Source organism: Glossina fuscipes, unplaced genomic scaffold (genome assembly GCF_014805625.2).
Source record: "Glossina fuscipes isolate IAEA_lab_2018 unplaced genomic scaffold, Yale_Gfus_2 42, whole genome shotgun sequence".
Classification (NCBI taxonomy): domain Eukaryota; kingdom Metazoa; phylum Arthropoda; class Insecta; order Diptera; family Glossinidae; genus Glossina; species Glossina fuscipes.
The window spans coordinates 2232132-2247847 of NW_023998426.1; the positions used below are offsets into that span (position 1 = coordinate 2232132).

Sequence of the window (15716 nt, forward strand, 5' to 3'; positions counted from 1 at the left end):
ATGAAAAACTAATCGAATTCGAAAAGAATAGACATCTTCGTAATTTTTGATTGCAGGGTTGTTATTTCATTATCCTTTAGGAGAAAAATATTTAAACAAAATTTGGAGAAAACCGATTCGATATCGCGTTGGGGCTACATTTGCTTTTTAAATTTGAAATAATCGAAAATTTATGTGAACTTAGGAAGTCGGGAGAATTTAATTTAGTAAAATCAAGACGATACGCATTTTATCTTCTGTGTTATTTGTGATTAATTTGTTTTTGCTTTAGAGTTAATATGTGTGAGTGTGTGTGTGTGTGTGTGTCTGTCATAGAATCATTAAACTGTAGTTCAACAGTATGAAGTTATAAGCTAAATAAAAGTTATATAAAATTTTTTTTATAATTATAAGTGCCATAAAATCATAATAAGTTTCAGTTGGTATTTTTGGTTGGTATTGCGTGCCGTAGCAAACAATTCAAACTGATACACCGATAAGGTGATGGCGATGCATTTAGACTTCATTAGTAATCAAGTAAATAAAATTCATTGTGGTTTCAATGTAGCAAGGAGTGCTCTGAACAAACGGATAAACCAAGAGTGTAACCAGTAAGTGAAAGAGTGATAATTCTTTTGGTAACTTGCTTATACGTGTGGTATTTGACATTATAGATTCAGAACTACGTCAGCGGCCGAGCATTCTATAGGCAACAAAAACGGAGTTACTACACCGCCCAATCTTAATTTGAATATTATCGTACCAAATGGTAAAATTGACAAAGAAGTCATCTGAGACGGTGCAACAATTGCCGCTTAGTCGCGACGTAGCCAATAGAAGCAAAAAAGATTTTCAAAAATAAAAAGATACAATTTCATATGCCATTGTGGAGGGCCTCAGAAAATTCAAAATTCAGCTACCCAGTTTAATACATTCGCATAGGATACGGAGATTAGCTGCAATGCGAACAAAACATTTTATTGTGATACTATGTTGTGTTATAATTACCACAATTTTGTTTATTGCTTTGGGACCAGCAAGCGAAACTAACGATTCCTTAAAAAATATCGTTTCCCAGACTCATCAACAATTTAATAAATTACAGGTAAGTTTCGAAATTTGTATTCGAAAACAACTTTTGTGATGAGACAATAGAAAATATATTAAAGAAAGCTTCTAGAAATTTTGGATTGAAACAATTACAAAAGTATCATTCAAAAGCTCCTACAATATATAGAAGAGATAAAAATGACAATTTCTGATTTATAGGCAATTGAGTTTGGATCTAAAATCAAAAAAAAAAAAAATCCCGTGTTCAAACGCTCAAGTTAATTTTTATCTATCTAGGTTTTGTGTGGACTGATTTGCGTCCAACAATCTTCGCAAAAATAAACTCATTGCTCTTTTGCTCTTTAGTTCAATATTCTACAGTTGTCATTTTGCATTCGTTTTATATTTGTAGGTAAAGTACACAGACTTTGACTTCCTATGATAGTGGTTTCGATCACTATCTCTTAACCAGGTGGACTTCTGTCAAATTCTACATTTTTCATAACTTCAGTTTGAACGAATTTCAATTAAATTTCTCTTTAAGCGTCGTTTATAGCAATATTTAAGAAATCCTTTCTCTTTAATGTCGGCCAACTACTGTTAGTAATGAATATTTTAGCATTTTATTGTACCCGTCGTTGAAGGATGGGGATACACTCACTTCGTTTTTTTTCATAATGTATGTAACACTCAAAAGGAAGCTTCGGAGACACTATAAAGGATAAATATTGTTGTTCAGCGTGAAATTTTGAAATGATTAAGTCATGTATGTCCGTCTGCGTTGTGTTCTTTGTTGTCACTCTCCTGGCCGCCAAACTGAAGATATCGTTTTTAAATTTGGTAGAAAATTTGAAAGTTTTTGCACGCTGGTTGGCTTTGAAAATGGGACAAATTGGTTAAAGCAAATTGATTGCAGCTACGGTTTTCTTAACAACAATTTGTGGGCTTTTGCACGTTGCACGCAAATTACAAAAGTTAAAGGCTCGAAATTTTCTACTTTTACTTCACCAAACACCCTCCTCGAATGAAGATATATTATCTGCCTAAAAGTGGGTTAACCTGAAATGAATATGATAGACACCGCGAATTAATTTTTTCTTCAGTATCAAATAAAAGAATTTGGAGAATAGAGTTAGCAAAGTATAGTGGTGAAGCTTTTCCCGCCATTCTTCGAATGGAACGTCGCTAAAATAATCGTTAAAATCGCTAATACTGTCTTCAATAATTTTTATTTTTTTGGTTCGATCGAATAAGATGAAGAAAATCAAATGTAATTCATTTAAAAGCAATTGCTCTGACTCTTATTACTAAATTCCATAATTCCAATTAAATTCTCGATTTACTCAATCAGAGCCATCACCAGCAGGCATCTTCTTACCTCGAGTTAGGTCTTGATAAGCCGGCGAAGTAGTCTTGAGGTACCTTATGTGATGTTATATTTCATTTATGTGTTTTGCTACGCCAAAAAAAAAACAAGTCTATTGGTTCACCAATAGCTCTATAACACACTCAAAGCCGAAAGAAAGCTAAGGGACTTCATATGCTATTTTCTTAACTAAAATAAAGTTTGAATTTGATTCAATATCGAAAAATAATTTGTAGAATATGACCTCGTATGTATGATGAAAATTTACATACTACTCTACCGTTACTTGCCGGTACATTTTTAGTCCCAAAACAGATGTCATCTTTTTATTTGTTTTTTACTGAATAAGTGTTTATACTGAATAGTCCAGCCTGGAGTGTTTTTTAATGTGGCTGTTAATTGACAATACTCTGCCACGTGTTTTCTGCATGCACATATGAAAATAAGTGTAATAATCGTATTGCAAGCACGGCTTCCCAAAAAAACTAAAAGGCTTTTCTGCATATTTCTAAAAAAGTGTAGTAATTTTAAAATTTATAGTGTTTTGGCTAAAAACTGCTTAAATGAGAAACAGTTGCTTGGGCAGCGCACATCTGGCGTGAGGTAGTTTAAAGCATTTTTTTTTTTTGTTGGTTGATTCCGGGTTGATGGTTTTTCAGGATGACGACTACAGCGAGAAATAATATTGGAATACTCTCATTTACTTATATACTACGGATTTTATCATTATTATTGTTATTAATGCATACAGAAAATTCAATACTTGTATGATATACTTACATAACAGGTTTGTTTTTCAAAATTATTTACAGGAGAATTTGCGAGTGTCTGAGCGAAAGAAGTTGGAAATTGATGCAAAGTATTTGACCATTTTGGGTTTTCCATCACAAATTAATTATCCCAAGAAAGGATCGGAATTCTATAAATACGAGCTGAATGAAGGCATTACAGAATCTCTTAAATTTAAAAATAACAAAATTGAATCACCAAAGAATGATTTCAAAAAGACGGTCGAGCTAACTTATAAGCCGCTGCAACATGAAACAATTGCGCAAACCAACTTGACGTCGGCGCAATTATTCAATGAAAGCAAGGCTAACTTTAGTATAGTCACCTACGTTCAAGAAGGTCAATCTCCTTTAGCAATACTAATGTTACAAAATATTGCCAGCAAATTGCCTAACGAGTTTCTACTAATTTATGATCTGGGTTTGTCTGAGGAAGATGCACGAGCCTTGAACGCTTATTGCAATAGTACACGATGCTCTGTGATATCATATGATTTGTCGGTATTTCCTACTTATGTAGCTGATCAGCGTATGCACGCGTATCGACCGATCGTAATAAAAGACGCTTTAATGCGTTCTAAGTATATATTGTTTGCTGAGAATTACATGCGTATCCGTGGTTCCGCCCATGATTTTCGTTACCTTCAGAACAAGGTAGTCCAGTCTGGCGTATTAGGTTGGAATACACCCATAGCCGTATCAGCGCGCACCCATCCAAAAATGTTTGATTACTTTCAAACGGATATCGACGATTTTTTCTTTCTGCGCATGGTTGACATGGATACGGTTTTCTTCGCTGACAATTTGTTTGTAATCGAGAAAATAATGTTGCCTTGGATTAAGTGTGCACTCACTTTAGAATGCATTGATCCAATAGGTAAGTAAACAATCGATTAGCACATTTAAACTCTACTAACTCTAAAATGTTAATATTCTCAGTAATTCTTAGACTTTGATAGTTAGATATTTTATTTATTTTTTTTTTTATTAAAAAAAATTTGCATATACTTTAATACGTAAAACATTAAGGAAGCGATTCCAAAAAAAAATATACAAAAAGTGTTCGGCACATGTGTGAACGATTTCGTAAACTATTTTTTACCGCCAACTAAGGTCAAGACAAACAAGAAGATACGCACCACATCCATATAAAGATTTAGTGCAGCAAAAATGTACTCCTCAGGACTGATACTGTATTTGTGATCTCCACCCATCATCAACTGGGTGTCGTAAATAAGAAGAAGGCAGGCCACAAAGGCACCCAAACAAGCGTACGTTGTGCGCAAAATATAATCGTTCCAAAAAATGGTGATAAAACCAAAGATTACCACGCACACTAGAGCTGTTAATAAGATGCCACCGCAAGCGGTAAAATCATATTTGCTCTGCATCGCAAATATTGTCAATACTAAGCACAAGAAAGCAGTAATGCCTACAGCCATCAGTACCTAAATAATATTGCGGAAAGAAAATATAAATGAGATTAAATGGCTTGTGAACGAACCACATTTGTAAATACCGTCTGCGAATTGAAACGACCAGCTATGGCGGCTACTACAAATGATTCTGCGAAAGTAAAAATACTCAAACATATAAAGTTTGTAGGATAGGTACGGCGGGCAGAGTCACAGCAAGCCATAGCAAGAACCACAACAAGCAAAGTGACTAGTGCAATCGTTACCAAAAACGAATTGCGTTGAATAAATTTAAGCGTTGGTTCGTGAAATAGAACAAAGGCTACCATTCCGAAAGTGAAACATAATTGACCCTGGCAGAAAGAAACGACAATAAGAATACCTTATTTCAGAATTTCTAGAATTACAATTAAAGAACTCACCATTAATATAAGATACACTTTACGTATGAATGCTCTACGTACGCTTTGGTCATTAAATGAAAAGTTTTTAGGTTCCAAATCTTCAGGGTCTATGACTGGTACTGATGGTGAAGTAGGAATAATTGAAGGCACATAGCCGGAATTATCTAATTTGTGATTGTAAACTAAAAAAATCAGTTTAGAGTTAGTAATTGTTGCCACCGCATTTCGAATTCCAAGAAAATTTAAAGTTTTATTTTGCACATTTTATATTACCTTCTTCATAATTACTAGGAGGGACGGTTTGTGGTTTCGTTAAATTGTCCTGTTGAAACATAATTTGTGTCCGTTTGATTTAAAGCAGACCGTAGAAAATCTGATATAAATATTTGGATGAGGAAGTGTCGCGAATTCTTTTCTGTATCTAATTTTTACTGTCCTCTATATTTTTTAATTGTTTGTATCCCTACAATTGTGAAATCCACGGTATTGCCATACATAATTACTTCACCAATAAACTTAGAAGACGAAGTGTAACGATTTAATATAACTTTGCTTTTATATCGTAAATATTTTAGGTGCACAGTCAAATGGTTGTAAATATAATAAAAAGCCGCAATATCGTTATTCCGGTTGTCACAGTTATGATGCTTCAGCCTTTAACATTGTCTTGGGCCTGACCTGGTTTTTAGATGACACAAAATACTCACTGCCAAGTGACAACTATAACATTTTCTATAAAGAAACTCTGGAACAGGCGACAAAAATTCTCGAAAATCGACGACGCAACAGTAGTGAAATATCGGAGCATCCAATTACGGAAGACTAATCCAAGCTTAATTAGTTTTTCTTAAAACCATATAATAACCGAAAAGTAAGTTCTTAAGACAAAAATTAAAAAAAAACAGATCTTTCGCGCTTCTAGATATATCGTTATCATTTACGCATGACTAGGCACATACTTAGATTTTCTTAACAACAACATTGAAAGATGTTATTGCTGAAATAACTCAGTCTTTGTCACATTTATAGCTTATTTAAGTTACTCTAAGCCAAAAAAAAAAATTGTGATTTTCTAAAATTATAATTGTTTGTATGTTTCCAAAGCAATGAACATTCTAAAATATATGTAAACAAAAGTAAATAAAAAGTACGAAGAGAAATTCTTTTGCATTACTTGGCCTAAGTCATTTATCCAGATTATTCAACGCGATCGATAAAGCATTCTATAAACGAATCCGACTTATTTTTGATCCCTGAATGTGAAATTATAGTTTCGAAGTATCACCGGTACTGAGTAAAATACATTCTATCATTATTATTGTAAATTTATTTACACCAAAGAATTAACTTCTAGGATTAAAAGTAGGATGAGCACTAGTAGTCACGATTGTCGGTTCTATAATGAAAGGAATTACATATGGTACCTCGTCAACACACCCATGTATGATAGAAGTGAAGAAATATTACTGGAGTATGCTTAGGCATATATAAGACAACTTATGCATAGCAGTGTACTTATACATTTCCTTAATAAAATGAAAGACGGGGTCGAATTCAAAAACAATATGCATATGCGCATAGATCATTTATATCGTGCATCATGCACCTACATATCAAAATAACAGTTGATTGTACTTTGTGCAGTTGACACGTAGCTTGCACTGAATTACTCCAGTTGTGCCAGTAAATTGGAGAGGATTAATTTTGCTGTATACATTTGCCCTGGCATGCGGAGCAGTGACGTTGAATCACTCAATGCTTTTAAACTGGTTGTTTGCATTTTTTACATTTTGTAATCAATTGTTATGCTTCTGCTCAAAAAATCCACTTTCGGAGAAACTGCACTCTGCATTAATGCTAAAACATTATCATGTAGCTACTCTTTTAGACCATAGTACAAGGATGCAAGATGCAAATGCATTCATTTCGTTCACTCATTTTGTAACGTTTTTGTATGCGTATTAAATAAAATCGTTTAATAAAACAATTAGGAAATGTTTTTTAACTTGTAGGCCTTAAACTTACGTTATTTATAACCCTACAGCGTTATGATCTGCTAGCTTTATGGTGTATCTTCCTATTCACGTTTTTTAGTAGCTCTAGTTTCCTGATGCGCATAAATAAATTAATTGCCATGACCACTCGAACCTAGGACAGATTGAGACACGAACTTTGTATCTTTGTTAATACCTTCTTTTCATAGCAAAATAAGCAACTGGCAATACTCCTCAAGCAAAATTTATTTCAAAATTGTAATTGTAATTGACGTTTAGTAAATCAGCTGTCATAAATTTTTTTCTTTCGATGTGGGTATTGAATTGTTTTAGTATGATTTTTTAGACAAAAAAACCAAAAATTGAAATTGTTAATATATTTAAATCTAAAAATAAATCCTATAAAATAAAAGTTTTCTCTCTATTATAATTGCCTTGGTTTGTAATAATTATCCAAATGCATATGCGAATATTAGGAAGATTTGCGACAAAATGGCACAGGTAGGTGACAGCGGTCTCTGAAAATGCAATCATAACAATCTTTTACATATATGTTATATCTTATTGGATGTATACGTACATGTTTCTATACAATTTTTTTGTAATAGTATATCGAGAGGCTTTGCTACAAAACCTTCAGTGCCACGAATTGACGAAGTGGGAAGTGGCACGGGTATTGGAAAAATTACGGGTGGCTTAAGAAATAATCTTGACGGATCTTATACTATTAACACGCCTTCTACAGAAATTGTAACTAAGCTGCCTCCTTTGACGGATGCCTTACCTGATTTACCTGAAGTTGAATACGCGCAACCTTTGGTGGAAAGTAATTCGGCGACCGTGACCACTTTAAAAAATGGTTTGCGCGTGGCTTCAGAAGCAAGGTTTGGACAATTTTGTACAGTGGGTTTGGTAATAGACTCAGGGCCGCGATATGAGGTCACTTATCCCGGTGGTATTTCGCATTTCCTGGAAAAATTGGCTTTTAACGTGAGTTTAATTATAGCGGCAGTGGGCACTTATTTGTATAATGCCTATTTTTAGTCTACCAAAAATTTTCCTGATAAAGATGCCATACTAAAGGAGTTGGAGAGAAATGGTGGCATTTGTGATTGCCAATGTTCTCGGGATACATTGATATATGCAGCCAGCATTGATAGTCGTGCCATCGAATCGGTAACTCGCCTTTTAGCTGATGTTACTTTGCGTCCAACTCTTCAGGAAGAAGAAGTATCGTTAGCTCGGCGAGCCATACAATTCGAATTGGAGACATTGGGAATGCGTCCAGAGCAAGAGTCTATTCTTATGGATATGATTCATGCGGCTGCCTATAGAGAAAACACATTGGGATTGCCTAAGCTTTGTCCCGTGAAAAATCTTGGTGCCATAAATCGTGACGTTATAGTAAATTATTTGAAGAATCATCACACCCCTGAACGTATGGTTATTGCGGGAGTTGGCGTAAGCTACACACCAAATGGGGTAATTTACTACTCAGCTTATTAAAATGCATATTTTTGGAAAATAGGTTGACCACGAAGAGCTGGTTGAAAATGTTGAAAATTTTTTTGTAAAAGAACCCGCTGTATGGGAAAGTGAGGAAGGAGAATATGGCGCAGAGGTTGATAAGTCGGTGGCTCAGTACACTGGCGGTCTTTGCAAGGAGCAATGCGAAATACCTATTTACGCCGCTGCAGGTCTACCTGAGCTAGCTCATGTGGTAATCGGTCTGGAAGGGTGCTCCCATCAAGATCCTGACTTTGTGCCATTATGCGTTCTGAATATAATGATGGGAGGGGGCGGATCCTTTTCTGCCGGTGGTCCCGGTAAAGGCATGTACTCCCGACTATACACAAATGTGCTTAATCGTTACCACTGGATGTATAGTGCTACGGCTTATAACCATTCATATATCGATTCCGGTCTGTTTTGCATACATGCAAGCGCGCCCCCCAACAATGTCAAGGACATGGTTGAAGTGGTGACACGAGAAATGGTTAACATGGCCTCTAGTCCAGGACGCGAAGAATTGAGTCGTTCAAAAATACAATTACAGTCCATGCTGTTAATGAATTTAGAATCGCGACCAGTGGTATTTGAAGATGTTGGTCGACAAGTCTTGGCCACCGGACATCGTAAACGCCCAGATCATTTTATCGATGAGATAGGTGAGTAAGAGTTCTTCTTTTATCTAACTTCAATATAAGACAAAATTTTTCTTATTTGTGATACTAACTTTTTAGAAAGAGTCAAAGCCAGTGATATTCAACGTGTAGCCAAACGCGTACTAGCAACCCCCGTCTCTGTAGCTGCACGGGGTGACATTGGAAGTTTGCCCGAAATTAAAGAAATACAAAATGCATTACTTCAAGACGGTCGGCTGTCTAACCGCAGATTATCCCTATTTAAATAATTTTTTATTCAGTATAGCGCTTTGTGCCGCTGTATGATGCTCGATTAAATACTTTTACGAAGTGTAGTTTAGTGAATTGTAGTATGAGCTGTCACTTCCTGTATATATTGATGGCTTTTCAAATTTAAGTTCGACATAACCTTTTCAGTTTTTTGTATAAGCAAACTTTTATTCTTAGTTGCTTTATTTGGAATTTTTTATATGGGGCAAATCCTGCATCATCAATAAATTAGAGTTGTAATCTTGATTAATTATAATCAGTTGCATAATTCTCCAGGTTCCAAGTCAGATGACGAGGATATGTCTTCAACAAGATCTTTCAGATCGGTAAGAGTGCAGTTTTGCATTCCTTGTGTCATTGCTGATGTTTTCAACAACGGAGAGCTGCTATTCGGCTTGGGAAGAAGCACAACCGTAGAGGATTTTGACGTTCCAAAAACCTCTTCGTCGCTACTTACATCTTCGCATATGTCCACTTTTTGTATATTTTGCGAGGTTTTCCCAACGGTAGGCTTAAAAGGTTCAGATGAATACTTCGGTTTTTTTTTAGGTATATCGACACTTGCAAGGGATGAAACACTTTCGGAATCGGACAACGCTTTTGTCGAGAAGATCCCGAAACAATACTTGCCGTCGTTTTCTTCGACGTCGATATCATTGTCTTCTGGTAGTTCATCACTGGAAATATCTTCTCGTAAACGATATTGCTTCGGCAAATGCGATTCATCTTCCATCGGATTAATGTTTGAAGACTTTCGAATTTTGACTTTTTTGGATCGCTCAACTTCCAAGCACAACTCGCCTCCTGTCTGCTTTTTAATACTTTTTGCTATAACTCTTTTTTGATGATCCAACTGCGGGAACAGATCCCGGGAATTTTCTAAAGCTTGCTTAGCAGCATTCATTTCTGCCTGCTGTATGGACGAACCGGTGGCAGTGGCCAAGCGTTTATTTCGAAAATAGACAGCTACTGTGTAGACTCTTGTATTCGTCGGCCCTGAAGATTCTATCACTTTGTAAATAGGTATATCAGGCTCGCCACCGTCCATGGTTCGCAAAGTTAGACAACACTGTTGTAATTTCGATTTTGGGTCGTTCCAATCTTGATTCATAATAAAAATTTGTAAACGGGGAAAAAGGCAAACGTGACAGAATTGCTCGCAATAAAGCAAACCCTTGTCTACGTACAAAGCACCCAGAAATGCTTCCAGAAGATCAGCTCTATCCTTGGTTTTGAGCTCTGCTTTTGGGTTTGAATAAACGGCGTATGTCGTCATGCCTAAATCATCGCAAACTACAGCTTGAGTGCGATTGTTGACGAGAGAGGAACGTAATAAAGACAAATGACCTTCGTGATGTTCGGGGAAGTGTCTATATAAATACTCTGAACAAATTAGCTGAAGAACAGTGTCTCCAAGAAATTCTAAACGTTGGTTTGAACCAAGTGTTAAGTGAGTGAACCCAATCGAACGATCTGTAAACGCTCTCGCTAACAATCGAATATGCTTGAATTTAATTCCAATAGAGTCTTCGAATTTGGTTAGTTCTTGTAGGACTGGATAAGATGCTATATACGCGCGATCACCGAGAGGTTCTTGCTCTTGCAATGGATGCTCAGGATAGTTTTTCCAGATCTCACGAAGCTGATTGTTCTCCATGAAAAGTGCATTCATAAACACTTCGTCTGCAATTGATATGCCACCATCTAGGAGCAGAGCCCCCATCAATGCCTCAAAACAATTTGCCATAGCATGACGAAGCTCGAGTTCATGGCATAAATCTGATCCATGAGCATATAGCATATATTCTTCAAGGTGTAATTTCTTTGCTAGTAAAGCTAAATGTTGGTTTTGAACAATTGCCGCTCTGTAGGTAGCCAAACCTCCTTCCTCGAGTTCAGGAAACATAAAAAATAGATGAATAGAACTAAGAAATTCTACAACAGCATCACCCAGAAACTCTAACCGTTCATTGTGCGTGATATTGGACATCGTTTCGTATTCTTTTCCAAAACGTGACATTATGTTAATCAAGGTATTTATACCTCTTTTACGCGTATTCATATAATGAATTTTCCGATCGCCGTACTCTGGCTGACGAATACCGCAATTTGTTAGAGAATTACGAGCGTGATCCGGATTAGTTCCATAGTTTTCCTTGTATGAGGGATGCGTCAATGCCAGCTGCAATAAATATCTAAAAAAGAAAAGCAGCAAATTAATGTCACAGATAAATTTAACCCTTTTCATCGACCAACCGGTTTTTGAATTTATAAGCGATAGTTTTCTCTAATAAATCCAATGACTTATGAAATCTTAAATGGCCTGTTAAAACTGGGGCGAATAACGCATGCTGTACAATATCGCACATTATACCAGTACGATGATAGCCTTTCGAGTTAACCGCAACCGTGACATTGCGTTTCATCCTTCCCTGCGTTCGCATTTCTTGGAGCCGGGCCTCTTTTTCTTCAAGTTTGCGTTTATCTTTGAATGATGGCTTGGACATGTTCGCCATTAAATGACGAAATTTCACATATTCCCTCCACGCTTTTTGGTACTCTGGATTACCAGCGTAGCTAAGCTGTGGCGGTCGTATGCCAAAATGTACAATAGCTGGATGAGTTAAACCGCTTTCCGTATCGCGACATTCCGGCAAGTCGCTGACATTTCGATCTAGCTGATCAACTCGCACGGAGCAGGGTTTGTAACCCGGTTTAGTCACCAACATCCCTCTAAAATCATCAACATAATCTTGCCATTCATGCTGCGAGATTGAATTCAAACAACGTAAACGTCTGTCGTCCACCAAAGGACCTGCGTTATCGAGCAAGTACCTGAGCACTTCACACATCGCTAGAACTTCTTTACCATTGTCAGGTAAGTCACGTACAAAGCGGGGCATAAAGTGAAATGCCGGACAACTTGTTTCTACTTCTGCTAAAGTTGACAATTTGGGCAATAAAGAAAAATCGACCAATTCTAACAGCTCATGAAACAGATATTTGACTACAATGGGCTTGGATAAGTAAATATGTATACACTAAAGAAGATAAACTTACAAAACAAATCCAGCTCACGTATGGTAAAGTTTTCGGGCATTCTTTCGGGGATATAAAGTATCGTATATTCAATGTTGAATCGAATCACTTTACATGTGGGCAAGTCGACTAGAGGAAAGTGGGAGAAAAGTGAAAAGCCTTCGAATAGAAATTCGTGTTCGTCATGCTTGATGATCGTTGGGGTCTTCGTGAGAAAGTTGGTAGGAGGTGAAATGGTGATCCGGTAGTGATACAATTGCTTGGCGTTGTTAGAATTCAAATCACATTTTGGGTAGCCGTTTTCTCCTGGATAAATTCCGTGACGAATGCCAATACGCCTCGACTTTGCCGAACACCTACATAGGGGTCCATCGTTCATTTCTCCAGGATCGTTGTGCCATAAATCGGGATGTATGCGGTAGGGGTGCTGCAATTTTCGAGAAAGTTCTTCCATGGAACAATCCTGCTCGATTTGGTATTCGTCGTTATCAGAAGAGCCTGTGTCAGAGGAAGAGCAAACTTCAGACTTATGTTTGCATAGCCGCCTACGAGGCTTGCGGTTTGGCGGTTTATAAGGTGGCAACGCATTTCGAATACGAGAGGCCCTTTGAATTAAAGCTTCATCAAAAATTTTACATAATTCTTGAAGCCTTGGTGTAGCGGTCACAGAGTACAAAGTTTCAGTTTTTCGGTAATAAGGTTCAGCTGGTGAATAACGGATCCATATTTCAGATGAATGCTCATCTAACTCTGCTAATTCATTCAATTTGCGTTGTATTTCTTCGGGTGTTTCACAATAGTTAGAGCGCCAGGTCTTCAACAGACGTTCGCGTTCAGTTTCCGGTTTAACGCTACGATCATCTCGTTCTTTTTCCTGATCTAAATCCCTCCTCGCGTAACAGCTTGATTTGAAATATTTCTCAGCTCCTTGGCGTCCAAAAGGGGCACTACAACGGCCTTGCTGCGGTGGGATGTCACGTGGCCTGCGAGCTCTAAAATATGCATTGTCTGAACTGTAATGACGACTTTGAGCATAAGTTCCCGACCAATAATCTAAATCTGCGCTTTCAGAATAATGTTGATAAGTAGCATTTTCATTGGTCTTTACAGCTGGAGTAGGATATCTATAACGAGGATCGTAATTAAAATTTGCTGTTGCATGTAATGTTGGTGGAGGAGTCGCATAGTAATTGTAATATTCGGAATGTACACTTTCAGCGTTTGTGCCATGAACTAAAGTGTGGTGAGAGGTGCAGCTTTTTTTAGGGTGCTCTGACATTGGTGGTGGATTGCAAAAGCTTGTTTGGATTGGTAGATTTTTGGTAACGTTCGTTGAGGGAGGTGGCCTTGGAGGCGGAAAGTTGGTTACTATGCCGTAACTGAAAGTCTCCTGTGTAGTGTTAGTGTTAACAACTGGCGTTGGAGGCGGTGGATATGCATAGCAGTTGTCTGTTGCATTCGCATTGCTGTTTGGTAAAGACGGAGGAAAACTCATTTCTTGCTTCAGAAATGAAGAAAATCAATGTAGAATTTTTTACTTAAAAAATATTACAAACACAATTAATTGATTCCAAGTGCCATAAACTTTTATCGCGAAAGGATTATATTTTTTCTTTGCAAACGTGAAAGTCTAAAGAACTAATGATAGGCTTACCAAAAACATCTGTTAAAGTCGTGAACGTATGTTAAAACTGAAACATATGTTTTTTTTTTTGGTGTTGCCATAAGTATCTGTTTTTTTGTTTTTCTTTTTTTTAATTGATATGACACAATTCGACATTAAAACTCGAAAACATAAAAAGTAACATAAAAATATAATAAGGAATAAAATATTATTATTATTATTATAAATTTAGTCAGAGAATAAATTCTAAGACTAATGTCTTAAAGCACTAACATCTAAGGCTATCGGCTTTTATTAAAAACTCTACCGCACTTGAGATTCAAACCCACGACCATTGAGTTGCTAGTCAAGACTCTTGCCTACTCGGCCACTCAGGTGGATTTAGGAATAAAATAAAATGAAGAAAAAATTCTAAATATCAGGCTCTGCGACGATAAATTGCACCGCAGCGCGTACATTGCGATATTTAATTTTAAACTATCACTAATCGAAATGTAAAAGTTATGGTTTTTTTTGATAAGTCTACGAAATTTGAACGTACATTCTGTGGGTGATGTTGTACTGTCTTTGTGAAAATGGAAAAAAATTGACGACACCTACGCAGCGTTATATGGTATCAAAACTTAATTTCTTTTTAATATCTTTATAATACACAGGAGTATGCTTTAAAAGCTTCACAATATATGTAAGTCCTTGGCCGCTTTCAAATTTGCAATACACCTAAGCATGCTCATCTGTCCGTCTGCAACTATTCATTGGGACTAGCCTCTCACGATCACAAGTTATAGAGAGCATGACGTCAGTCTGAACAAAAATTTGATTAGCGCATTCATACTGCCGACAGCTGGCCGTCATGTGCTTCTTGGTGAGTGGAGGGCCCCCAGTGCAGATTGGGAATCTGCTTCACACTTCCTCTTTTCCTGACTTTGAATAATAGTTCGCCAACATTACTCATTATTCGTCTTACGTTTACTGCCATTGATGTTTCTATGTGCTGCTAGTGGTCTTGATTTCAAATCGCCCTTTGACTAATGAGATTGAGACGATCGTGGTTCGCAGATGCTTCTTTTGATGGTATTAACACTCCTCTTCCTATCGTGAAATAACTCTCAATTTTACTTTATGAGACTGTTATCGAAGGCCGTTTGCCGGCCAGAATTGGCTAGGAAGAATGCTGATCTGTTCTTACAGTTTTAGCGTCATCAGAGCAATACGATCCACTTGCAAGAATATGTTTGATCAGATATTAACCCCAGCATGCCAAACTAACGTCAAAATTCTTTGGATTTCCTTCCATATTGGGAATGAGCGGGCGTATGAGATTGCCGGGCGCGGCCTCTATCAGACTCATATATCTGAACCGCCTTGTCTTATTCAGGCGATCACTTCACCTTATACGTCCGTTAGCGACGCTATGAGTCGCGATCACTGGAATAATTCCGACGTGTTTCTGCAACCAATCAACCCTTCTATTAATAGGCCTCGCTACAATAATCTTTTTGCCTGTCGAAGTCGAATGCATTCTCTTAGACTAACTACCTTAGAGTAAATAAGGTCTTATTCAATACTAAACATTATTAAGAACGAACTGAACCTCCCAGATGTGTTTTTTGTGATTTCTCCCTTTCTGTCGGCCATATCTT

General features: G+C 37.0%; 4 protein-coding genes across 4 annotated transcripts; 2 read left to right on the plus strand and 2 right to left on the minus strand.

Annotated features, from left to right (window-relative positions):
- Positions 1–15: 15 nt before the first annotated feature.
- LOC119636866 lies at positions 16–6127 on the plus strand. The gene is made up of 4 exons (XM_038032531.1): positions 16–590; positions 654–1084; positions 3208–4060; positions 5578–6127. The coding sequence occupies exons 2-4, from the start codon at positions 941–943 to the stop codon at positions 5826–5828; spliced, it is 1248 nt and encodes a 415-aa protein (XP_037888459.1). The 5' UTR covers positions 16–590; positions 654–940; the 3' UTR covers positions 5829–6127.
- LOC119636868 (protein lifeguard 1) lies at positions 4076–5543 on the minus strand. The gene is made up of 4 exons (XM_038032533.1): positions 5276–5543; positions 5021–5184; positions 4703–4951; positions 4076–4631 (listed from the first exon to the last, which is right to left on the minus strand). The coding sequence occupies exons 1-4, from the start codon at positions 5334–5336 to the stop codon at positions 4275–4277; spliced, it is 831 nt and encodes a 276-aa protein (XP_037888461.1). The 5' UTR covers positions 5337–5543; the 3' UTR covers positions 4076–4274.
- Positions 6128–7274: 1147 nt separating the features above from the next.
- On the plus strand, positions 7275–9666 carry LOC119636897 (mitochondrial-processing peptidase subunit alpha). The gene is made up of 5 exons (XM_038032601.1): positions 7275–7497; positions 7605–7986; positions 8041–8457; positions 8525–9164; positions 9240–9666. The coding sequence occupies exons 1-5, from the start codon at positions 7454–7456 to the stop codon at positions 9407–9409; spliced, it is 1653 nt and encodes a 550-aa protein (XP_037888529.1). The 5' UTR covers positions 7275–7453; the 3' UTR covers positions 9410–9666.
- On the minus strand, positions 9651–14158 carry LOC119636896 (ribonuclease 3). The gene is made up of 3 exons (XM_038032600.1): positions 12471–14158; positions 11667–12417; positions 9651–11605 (listed from the first exon to the last, which is right to left on the minus strand). Exons 1-3 carry the CDS (start codon positions 13942–13944, stop codon positions 9667–9669), a joined length of 4164 nt encoding a protein of 1387 aa, XP_037888528.1. The 5' UTR covers positions 13945–14158; the 3' UTR covers positions 9651–9666.
- Between the last annotated feature and the right edge of the window lie 1558 nt (positions 14159–15716).

Coding starts and splice junctions, on each gene's coding strand:
- LOC119636866 (XM_038032531.1), top strand. CDS start 941: ATGCGAACAAAACATTTTATTGTGATACTATGTTGTGTTATAATTACC. Junction 1,085..3,207: donor AACAATTTAATAAATTACAG/GTAAGTTTCGAA, acceptor AATTATTTACAG/GAGAATTTGCGAGTGTCTGA. Junction 4,061..5,577: donor AGAATGCATTGATCCAATAG/GTAAGTAAACAA, acceptor TAAATATTTTAG/GTGCACAGTCAAATGGTTGT.
- LOC119636896 (XM_038032600.1), bottom strand. CDS start 13,944: ATGAGTTTTCCTCCGTCTTTACCAAACAGCAATGCGAATGCAACAGAC. Junction 12,418..12,470: donor ACGTGAGCTGGATTTGTTTT/GTAAGTTTATCT, acceptor AGCCCATTGTAG/TCAAATATCTGTTTCATGAG. Junction 11,606..11,666: donor GCTTATAAATTCAAAAACCG/GTTGGTCGATGA, acceptor TTTCTTTTTTAG/ATATTTATTGCAGCTGGCAT.
- LOC119636868 (XM_038032533.1), bottom strand. CDS start 5,336: ATGTTTCAACAGGACAATTTAACGAAACCACAAACCGTCCCTCCTAGT. Junction 5,185..5,275: donor TCCTAGTAATTATGAAGAAG/GTAATATAAAAT, acceptor TGATTTTTTTAG/TTTACAATCACAAATTAGAT. Junction 4,952..5,020: donor AAGTGTATCTTATATTAATG/GTGAGTTCTTTA, acceptor TCTTTCTGCCAG/GGTCAATTATGTTTCACTTT.
- LOC119636897 (XM_038032601.1), top strand. CDS start 7,454: ATGCATATGCGAATATTAGGAAGATTTGCGACAAAATGGCACAG. Junction 7,987..8,040: donor TGGAAAAATTGGCTTTTAAC/GTGAGTTTAATT, acceptor GCCTATTTTTAG/TCTACCAAAAATTTTCCTGA. Junction 8,458..8,524: donor TGGTTATTGCGGGAGTTGGC/GTAAGCTACACA, acceptor TTTGGAAAATAG/GTTGACCACGAAGAGCTGGT.